Raw genomic sequence first — 10,802 nt, 5'->3', positions numbered from 1 at the left:
AATTTTTTTTTTTTTTTTTTTGGTTGGGTCCACGGTACCTTATTGGATTTCCTTGTTGGAACAGGGCCTGGCAGGAAGATGTCTAGTGGAGTCAGTACCTAGATTCAGTTCAGTTATTCAGTTCAGTTGGAGCTGGCCTTGAACTCGATTTGCAGGAGAGGCCCACTTGATGTTTACAAGACTGGAACTATTCTTTTTGTATCACACTGGGTACCCCAGTCTCTTGGGACATCAGTAGGCAACTGCTTGTTTCCAAAACTGGAGATGAGATTAAAAGTAGGAATTCATGATTTCTGAGTCTAGCCTGGAAAAAACACCCACAGGTGTGGTAAGTTCATCCTTCTCCGCGGACACAGGCTGAACCCCAAATTCAGCTGTCCAAGCAGATGCAACCTGGAGCAGTGGGGCCTAAGGGCCAGGTGATGGCAGCACCTGCTGAGTGTCTGTTATGCCCCTGGCATCAGGCACTGTGCAGATAGTGTTCTTGACTTGGTCAGAAAATCTCTGTTTGGTCCCCCACTCCAACCCCTTCTTGCGAGACCTGTCAATAGCTTGCTGTTTCCTTCCTTCCTTCCTTCCTTCCTTCCATTGTTGATAATGGGACAGTGGGCCTTGTGTATCGTAAGCAAACACTCCACCACGAAGATACATCCCCAGCCCTGCTTTATTTCTTGAAGAGGTCTGTGATGCAAAATAAAAAACCCCAAACATACACAAGGGGGTAGGGTGGGGAGTAAGGCAAACTTTACCAGGCTGTCAGCCAAGAAGAGGCAGAAAGGCAGAAACTACAACTGTCTCTCTGAGCTTGAAGTGCTTGGCACAGAGCCTGGCCCCAGTAGGCACTCAGTAAATAGTTGTTGAATATGAGCTTATGTTATATCTTCTTACAGTTGTATAATTGTTTTGCATATTTTACAGAGATAAGAAGACAGGTTCAGAGAGGTTAAATAACTTGCCTTTGGTCGCACAGCTAAAACATGAGGGCCTTTTTGCACTTTGATCATAGAGCTAGAATGTGAGAACTGTGATTTTATTTTCTGTAGTGCTGGGCATGCCAGGCAAGCACTGTACCACCGAGCCACATCCCAGCCCTGTTGTTTCATATTTGTAATTGTAGAGTTACAGAAGAGTACAAGTAATTCTTAGACCCTTTACCCAGGCTTGTTGGGTATATTCTTGGAAAGCCTGATTTGCCACCCTGTGGGAGCAGGCCATGCCTGCGCATTTATGAGGTACAGGGTGTGTCCCTTAAAACAAACTGATGTGACCCCACCCAGGAACTAAAGCTAACCCAAGGGCAGCTCTTGAGCATTCACTAGCTGAAAATACGAGGAAAAAGTCTAGAGGTTGTAATTTTTGTAATTTTGCATGGAAGAACTCCCTCTCTGAGGAACTAGAGGCTGGGGAATATAAAACAAAACTGACTGAAACAAAGATGACTTGCAACCTGCCAAATAGACACTCAGGCATGGCGTCAGACCCTCCCTGGCTGCCAAGAACAATAACCAATGCATTATTTACGGACTGCTGCTTGCTGTGCCTTTTCCTCTCCAGCCTTGTAATGAAAGATTCATGCTCACTCTGGGTGTTTCATCTGTGCCATGCCTTCAGTACCACCTTTTAACCCTCGCCTTGCATTCCCCCCTTTACCTTCTTTGCCCTGCTGGGTTAAAATCCCCCCTGCCCCATCTTCCTGCCCATAACGACTGTATTCCAAAGAATTGCAGTTCTTACAAATGCTCAGTGTATTTGGAGGAAGGAGGATTCTTGCCCAGATTAGCTAAAAAGGGAGTTGTGTGGTTTTTTTTTTTTTAAGTTCAAACAATTTGGAGATTTTCCAAGTTAGGGGTCTTTCTTTGGTTTGGAGGCTAACTGAAACCAGTGTCTTTGGCCCCAGGGCCCGAGCTGGCTTTTTCCTGCTGCCCAGACCTCCAAGGGCAGCTTGCTTGGTTATCACTTTGGAAGCATTCTCTTTTTGGCTTCTTTTGATGGTACTCAGCCTGTGCTGGGCATAGACAGTAAGCAGTGTGAGGTGGGGTGGCATCTCCTTGCAAGGTCCCCTGCACTTAGGCAGGTGCCTGGCACGCAGCAGATGCTCAGCGAACATTTGCTGAAGGAGCCGCGTACAGTTGCTACATGAGTTGGCCTGCCAGCACGGCTTCACAGCCCTCTGGGCTCTAGTTGCTTTCCTGGGATTTACTTTCTGGACCATCTTTTAATGATGAGATGTTTAGCCTGGAGAGGGTCCTGGAGATGCTTGGGTCCAGCTCTTTTCTGTTTCTGCTCCCTGCAGTTTGCTTGGTTTTGATTCTGACAAGAAGAGAGACTTGTTAGAAAAAGAGTATCTCAGTTATTTACATACGGGTGATCCAGGGGAAGTCGCTCTTTCCAGACTGGCTGGCTCTTCTGATTTTCCTCAAGCTTCTAAAACTGTTGACTGTGGCCTGCTGATGTGGAGGGGGACGGGGCTTTAAGGATGGATGCTAAGTTCAGTATTATCAGCAAAATCTGTAAAGAAGAATTAACAAGCTTTACTTAACTTTTTCTTTGCTCTTAATCTTAATACACAGCCTTCACCCCTTTTCCTTCTCTTCATTCTTAAGAGTTCTCACTTAGGTGAAGCCCTTAGGATGTGTGTTTGCTACGGTATACATGCAGTTAACTATTTGGTGTGTGTGCGTGCATGTGTGTGTGTGTGTGTGTGTGTGTGTGTGTGTGTTTGGAGGGGACCCTGGCCTTGCCTACCTCTAGCCCCAGTCATCACTTGGAAGTTTTGCCTCTTTAATCACCGCAGTGAAAGCAGCATCAGATCTTTGCAGATGGATTCTTTATTAGACCAGGAAGTGCTTCGGAAGTGACTAGTCTTTTCATTGGAAGGAAGTGAGAGAACCAGCTCAGAAAGGTTGGTAACCCCAGAGCCCTGTATGCTGGTGACAGACCAGGGGCTGGATCCTGGGTCTTGCTGGAGCAGTGTGCTTTCCACCCCGCCTTCTCATGTCACATCAGTGACTGCACAAGTCCCTTATTGTTTTCTTTTAAGTACTCTGTCCTTTGTATTTGTGGAAACGTATCTGTGGATTCAACCAGCCAGTTGCATCATTAATAAAACATGTATAGACTTTTTTCTTGCCTTTATTTCCTAAACAATACATTATAACTGTTGACATAACATTTATATTGTGTTAGATACAATAACACTAGGTTATCAAGTAACCTAGTGTCACACATCTGTAATCCCAGCGACTTGGAAGGCTGAGGCAGGAGGAATGCAAGTTCAGAGCCAGCCTCAGCAACCTAGTGAGGCCCTAAGCAATTTAGCAAGCAAAGGAAAAAATAAAAAGGACAGGCGATGTGGCTCGGGGGTTAAGCACCCCTGGGTTTAGTCCCCAGTACCAAAACAAAACAAAACCAACAACAAAACCCACAGTACATTGTAACTGTTGACATAACATTTATATTGTATTCGGTATTGTAAGTGATCTGGTGATGATTTCAGGTATGTAGCAGGATAAGCAAAGGGTGTATGCAAATACTATTCCATTTTGTATAAGGGACTTGAGCTTCTGAGGACTTTGGTATGAAGCGGGGAAGCATCCTGGAACCAATACGCTGCTGATCCTGAGGAACAATTGTGTATGTGTTGAAAGTCTTTGAATAATTGTTAATACTTAAGAGACAAAGGCTACCTCATTTTCTTTTTCAGCGGTGGTCAGTAGGTGGCTAATTGTGGACTGGAAAGAGCAGAGCAAGCCAAGATGGGATACATGTTTTAAATTTCCTTGGAAATAGTCACTGAAGCTTTTGAAAAGTTAAACTACAGCTTTCTCCCCCCTAACCAGTGACATCAAAAATAAGATTTGTGCTGGGGTTTTCCATGAGCAAAAAGAATGCTCTTAAGGGGCTTACAGTGACTCTCCAGTATTACAAGGCACATTGAGCCCCCCAGACTTGCCAGGACAGTGCTGAAATGGAAAATGCTGAGATAATGTATAGTTAGGCACCCTCTTAGGGTCTAAAATCAAAGAACTTGAGACTCAGTGGCTCACAATTTCTTTTATACTCTATTCTCCATTCCTGCCCGCTGTGGAGTGGCCATTCCTGGTGTATTTATAACTTTAGCTCCCAGTGAGTAGATGGGAGCATGTCCTGCCTGGAGAATATCCAGTCTGGCTGAGCAGGCATATTTTCAAAATTCCTATTTTTTTTTGGGGGGGGGGAGCATGTTTGGGGAATGTGAATTATCAGATTTTAATTGCTCTTCTCTTGGTCTTCAAGATTTTTAGGCCCCCCCTGTCTTTCAAAGTTGCTATTTAGGTTTGAATCTGATTGTGCAGCTTTTCTTTGAGTTTTCAAATGTTAACCTACACCAGAATCTTGGAGACCAGTTTAGTGGAAACAACAGAGGACCTGGATTAAAATGCAGCTTGGTCTGGTACTAGTGGGGTTGTCCTTGGATAAGCCACTTGACTGTAAATCTTCTCTTCTTATCTGCAACATGTGGATGCTGATTAGCTCATTCTGGAGAGGATTAAATGAGAAAACCCATGTGGAGGTTCTTAGAGGTCTCAGTGGTTGGAGTTAGTGAGGGTTGGTGAGCCTTGAGGTCAGGCTTCAGGCAAGTTCTGCCACTTCCACTGAACAGTTTCTTTCTTTTAGCAGGTTAATTTACTTCCTAGAACTTGATCTCATCTGGAAACTGGAGTAATAATGCCTACTTTGTTTCGGGGTGGTGGGGTGGTGGGGTGGTGGTGGTGGTGAGGGGGGGCTGGGGTTGTGGCTCAGCGGTGGAGTGCCCACCTGGCATGCATGAGGCACTGGGTTCGATCCTCAGCACCACATAAAAACAAAATAATGTGTCCACCTAAAACTAAAGATACATAAATAAATAAATATTTTTTAAAAATAATGCCTACTTTGTTGGGTTGTTGGGAGAATTAAATGTAATACAAGTTCAGTGCCTGGTATACGTGTCTTTGTGGGGGTCACAAAATACTACAGTTTGGCCACTCGTGACCACATATTAGCTGCTGCATAATGTCATGCACTGGTTGAGCTTTTTAGACAATGAATTATTAATGAATTCTTCAAGGTGTGGGAAGGTGAGGGTAGATGAGATTGGAGTGGAGGTAGGAGTGGGTAGGTGGAGGGAGTCATGCTTCTTGTTCTTGGCATAGGTATTTGTTTGGAAGACAAATTACCTTCTGTTAGTTGTATATAGTTTGACGGGTCAGTGATTAGTGCTGATTAATTAATACCTACTAACTACTGTACTTTTTGTGGATACCTTAGAGCTCTTAAGATCCTAATGTTCACAGAATTTGCTAAAGAGAAGCTTTTGGTGTATGTCTTTAAATATTGTTTAAAATAGAAATGGCCAGATTAGGAGACTCTCTGGGGGAAGGATCTTTTTGTAGAAGGGAAATTTACAAAAACAGTTCTGCAAAATAATATTTAATGAAGTGTTGCTTTTAGCTGCTGACAGATTTGTTTTACTTGCTATATGCCTTTGGAAGACTATAGTCTGAGGAATAAGGACCATATTGGTGGATGAGACTGGAGAGTTAGGAAGAGAGAGAGAGAAAAGTGTGTGTGTGTGTGTGTGTGTGTGTGTGTGTGTGTGTGTTTGAGATAAAGAGGGTAAAGTGCTCCCAGGTGCTCTTATGTGGAATATAAAAAGAATCCTGGCTTATCTGCATTTTTTTCTGTGATCGTTAATGTGTGACATGGCTCTTGATTTTCTTTCTAGGATGTGGAGAAAGAGAAGGAAATTCACAATTACCTCAGCAAAGAGGAAATCAAAGAGAAAGTTCATAAATATAATTTAGCTGTCACAGACAAGTTGAAGATGACCTTGGTAAGTACCCCAATACTATTTAGGCTGTCACCTGTCCAAAAACAAATAGAAGTTGTTGGTAGTGTAATCTATGTATTTTAAAATATTCAAATAGTATTTCGTATGCAGAATAGAAAGATAAGACTATTTCTGCAGCTTTCAAATTAAATCTGTATTTTGAAGTAGCTTTGTCTCAAAATCAGTGGTTAGGTTAACCTTAAAAAAGTGAAATTTTGGGGCTGGGGTTGTGGCTTAGCAGTAGAACGCTCGCCTAGTGAGTGCGAGGTCCTGTGTTTAATCCTCAGCACCATATAAAAATAAATAAATAAAATAAATGTATTGACAACTACAACTAAAAAATAAATATTAAAAAAAGGTAAAATTTTATTTTAAAAGATATTGTGACCCCTTTCTTTTCCCCAAAGGATTTTCTAGATTATCTAATATAGAGATGGTGACCAGATTCTAATAAGACCTCAGGTATATTCTGTCTTGTGTAAAATAAGCACGAAAGTGTCAGGAAGATTTTGTTCCCATGGATTGAGTACGTTGAGCTAAGATGTTTTTCCCCTGGCTGTCAGTGTAAGATAGGTACATAATATTCAGCTTCCTATGTTGTTGTTACAGGCATCTACAAGGTTGTACCACACTGTTTGATGCACCGTGGGGATGTAGGAGGGAGGAGGTCAGGGCTTGGGGGTGATGAAACGGATCGACAGCAGAGCTACAGTATTCATGTTCCTCTAAAATGAACTGGCCTCTGTCCTCACTCACTGATTGCCCTCCCATCTGGTGACCTCCCATGCAGCTCCTGCCATCCCTTGGTGCCACTTTCCAGGGCCTCTGAACCCCTGCCTCTCACTCTATTGCTTGCGAAGTGAGTTCATTAAAAGACGGATGGCCTGTTTTAAACAAATGAATTTAGGAACCCTTGGGAGGAGGAGCTTTTAACTGTGAAACCTTATGATAAAGGATCCCATCCTGGTGGCAGTGTGCCCAAAAGTGGGGAGAGGAACAGATAATCCCAAGATTATTCTTCATTATTTCAATAATGATAGTTCTTTTTCAAACATATTTTTCATCAAAGGAGAAAAGTTCCGCCTGCCATGGTTTTTATTTCTTCCCCCATGGAGATTAAAGCAGATGCAAATTTCCATATTCTTTCCAAGATAAAAAATTTTAAGTGTTGTACAATGCACGAACAAGGGAATTAGTGTTGCAGATTCATCTTCTGTAAAGGAAGAAAAATAAGGGGCCACGAAGGAGGTCTTGAACATTCTCCTTGAACTGTGGTATTTGTATGTGACGCCTGATGACTTGTTTTAGTAAAACACAACTGTCGTTTTTTTTTTTTTTTTTCCTCCCTAAAATAAAATGAAGACAAGACCATTATTACTGTTTTGGCAACTGAGACATAGTACTTCTACTATAAATTAAGACAAATATTTGTGATATCTTTAGGTCACATAGTAGCTTGAAGTTTAGGAAAAAAAATATGTTACTTAGAGCATAAGAAATGCACCCCATGCTGAACACGGTCTAGTATGTACCTAGTAGCCACTAGGAGCAAAACAGCCTGTTTTCTTGTCAGCTCATCATTCTTCGGTATTGCAGAATCCTAACTGTGGGCTTTTTTTGGGGTCATAGCTAGTCATCAGTTGGGGATGCCGTTTCCTTTAAGCGTTGAGTTGATCTTTCATTCATTTGGGTTTGGCTAGCATCTGTTCCACTGGCTATAAGCTCACAAATGGCCACTGACCTTTCACCTGCAGTTTGGAGGCCCTGGTTCCGGGGCTGGTGGCTGAGCAGGGGAGGGCATCTTCGGTTGGCACATCTGCTGAGCAGACTTTGCCTCTGCAGGCGCTTCGCTGCGGTGTGTTAACCTTCCTCTGAGGTCATTCCCTTGGGGGAAGTTTTCAGTGAAGTCCTGCCGCAAAGCTCCAAGTGAAAAGAGCAAGAGGAAGAGCTTCCTGTTGGGCTTTGATACACTCCTGTCCTAAAACGTGCTGACCACATAGCTAAGAGTGGCTTTTCTTCTTCCCTCTTCAGAACTCAAATGGGATTTACACTGGTTTTATTAAAGTGCAGATGGAACTCTGCAGACCTCCACAGACTCCTCCCAGCGCTGGGACAGTCACCCCCAGCAGCATTGGCTGTGTGAACACACTTCACATCAGCAGCACCAACACTGTCGGCGAAGTCATCGAGGCCCTGCTCAAAAAGTTTCTTGTGACCGAGAGCCCGGCCAAGTTTGCACTTTATAAGCGTTGTCATAGGGAAGACCAAGGTATGCTGCCTCACCTAAAAACGAAGATGGTCTCTGCTTCTCTTTCTGTCCTTTGTCATCATGAGCCGGAAGACCTATTTTTTACCTGTGTCAAACTACCCCCACCTGGGGGCAAGTTCTGGAAGCTTTGGTGATCATGGCAGACACTTAATGTTTCCTGGCTGTTCATGGTTTTGAGTTGAACATTTGCAGGTCTGAGGAGCTTAGAATCATCTGCATGTGTTGGGCGTTTCTGTAGGAGTTGTTGATATGCACAGAGAAGGAGCTTTGATTAGTGGGAGCAGAGTGGCTTTGATTTTAATGCCCGTTAAGACACAAAAGAATATTTCTGTGCTTGAAGTTTTCAGTAGCATGATTTACATTTGATGCTCATCTGCACACGCAGTGGCTTGCTGGACCTGTATTCTCAAAAACCTTGAGGATGGGGAGGCCCATATCAGCACATTTCAACTCACTGATCAAAGTGGCCCAACCCTGCATGCTTCTGTTTCCTAAGCTGGTTGTTGCATGGGGACATTTTGGCACCCTGCCTCTAGAGGCACATAAAATGAGTGAATAGCATTTTGATCTGGGGTCTGTCTGAGCTTCATATCCATGTTCAGTGGGTAGAAGGAATTTTTGATTACTTCATGAAACTGAATAAGATATTCTAGGTCAGATAGTCTAGCAGAAATTGATACCTGTGGTGGACAACAGCAATTTATGCTAATTTGGAAACAGTATGTGTAAGTCATGAACTCTTTGAGCTTGCTCTAGTTTTTCTCAGTACAGCCTAAATTCGCCATGAAAGAAAATATATTGACCTTACTTGATAGTAGTGTTCTTTAGTTACACAGCATGAAACATAGCTAGTTGCCGAATATGAGTACATTTGTTTAACACATACCATGGGGATAGACCCTGCAGAATACAAAGGTAAAGAGGTCAAAGGTCCCATCAGAGAACACAGGCTCAGCAGCCTGGGAGACATGTGCATCTACAGGGAAATTGGCACCTACAAAGCAGTTGCACCTGGAAGTACCCAAATAATGTAGTTCTGCTCCAGTGGCATTTTTATCTTGCTAGCTTCGGTGTTAGCTCATCTGGACTTCAGCTGTGCAGTCTGAAAGTGAAAGCATCTTGTTGAAATGACTGACAAATCTTTCAACAGCACAGGCAATATCAGTGCGCGCGCGTGTGTGTGTCAGAGAGAGAGAGAGAGAGAAGGGAGAAGGGACACACTGTTGTAAAGCCACCAGAGCTTCTGTTCTGATGCTTCATTCATTTGTGGTTGCCAATTACATATCTGTGCAGAGATTTGTTCCAAGAGCTTTGAATTCATATTCTTTGGACAATATATTTTCATTGTCAAAGGGGTTGAAGAACCTTTTTAAAAGTTTCTTATTGCCAGGTGCAGTGGCGCATGCCTATAATCTCAGCAAGGCCCTAGGTACCTTAGACCCCATTTCAAAATTTAAAAAGGGCTGGGGATGTGGCTCAGTGGTTAAGTACCCCTGGGTTCAATCCCGAGTACTAAAAAATTAAAAAATGCTTCTTATCTTGCTTTCTAAAAAAGGAACAATAACTAATTAAAAGCATATTTGGGGACTAGTAGCTGTTTAAATTTATTCTTGGAAATTATTTCCTCCTTAATCAAGGTACAGTTTATATTGGGCCAAGAGAATGGAAATGGAATCCATTTGGCTCCCCTGTGGTCTGCTGGTACCAAGCTGAGGGGAGGATGGGTAGACATGGACACACTGAATTGGAAGGAGAGGGTGGCAAGGGGCATGGGGCCGAGGAGTGCTGAAAAAAACTCATTTGTGACGTGCTGCTTGTTTCTTTGCCTAGTCTATGCCTGCAAGCTCTCAGACCGGGAACATCCACTCTACCTGCGTTTGGTAGCAGGGCCCAGAACCGACACACTTAGTTTTGTTCTTCGGGAACATGAAATTGGAGAGGTAAGTGATTGTGTGATGTGACTTTAAACTATACAGAACAGCTGGCCCCGTTTTATTGCTCTCGTTTACTGACTTGACCCAGGAGAGGAAGCCGAGTGGGGTGGGGGACATGCAAGAGGGAGATATTTTGAATCATCAGAAATAAACCCAAAATTAATCCATAGTGTGATTTCCTCGAAGCACTGTATTGGTCTGCTCTTCTCCTGTGTGGGAGGAAATGCGACTTTTTACTTGTTGGTATCCAGAGAGGCATTTTCAGCCCTTCCCACCTCCACAGGGCTCTGAGCCAACTAAACTTTGAAAGTTGACACTCCCAGTGTCTGCTACTAAGAAAAGTCTCCAGGCTAATTTCATTCTAAAGGGAAATAAAAGGAAACGTGATCTCTTTGCCACAGAAGACATTTAACTTTCTAAAATATTTTTCCCCCCTGCCCAAATGATTAAGAAATGATGTTTGACATATGTCTACATCATTTGACATTTTCTCTCCTGGGAGGATTGTATTTAGACCATTAAAAAAAAAAAAAAAAACACTTCGGACTGTCCTTTACATCAGTTGTCAACTTTAAATGACACTTGAGCAAACTTCCTGAACTCTGGGTCTCAGTATTCTGCTAAGAACAGGAAATGGTGTGAAATGTTGCATGGGACAGCAAAAACAGGGTTTCCAGCTTAAAAGTTAGGAAACAGGACTCTGTTTCCTTTTGTTTGCTGTATTTGGAAAATGACCTAGTTTTTCCTG

General features: G+C 43.0%; 1 protein-coding gene across 4 annotated transcripts in view; it reads left to right on the top strand.

Annotated features, from left to right (window-relative positions):
• Rassf3 (Ras association domain family member 3) overlaps window positions 1–10,802 on the top strand; it is a 130,951-nt gene that overhangs the window by 115,339 nt on the left and 4,810 nt on the right. For 3 of the 4 annotated variants that reach the window (XM_048805749.1, XM_048805754.1, XM_015483056.2), the window contains 3 exons: window positions 5,747–5,854; window positions 7,883–8,120; window positions 9,951–10,060. In XM_048805749.1, the coding sequence (XP_048661706.1) occupies window positions 5,747–5,854; window positions 7,883–8,120; window positions 9,951–10,060 (456 nt within the window). Of the gene's footprint in view, window positions 1–5,652; window positions 5,663–5,746; window positions 5,855–7,882; window positions 8,121–9,950; window positions 10,061–10,802 lie in introns of all 4 variants that reach the window. The other variant, XM_048805755.1, reaches the window with a different exon arrangement.

This window comes from Marmota marmota, unplaced genomic scaffold (assembly GCF_001458135.2).
Source record: "Marmota marmota marmota unplaced genomic scaffold, marMar, whole genome shotgun sequence".
Classification (NCBI taxonomy): Eukaryota; Metazoa; Chordata; class Mammalia; order Rodentia; family Sciuridae; genus Marmota; species Marmota marmota.
The sequence above is the reverse complement of the archived record's forward strand: the minus strand, read 5'-3'. Positions and strand labels throughout refer to the sequence as shown.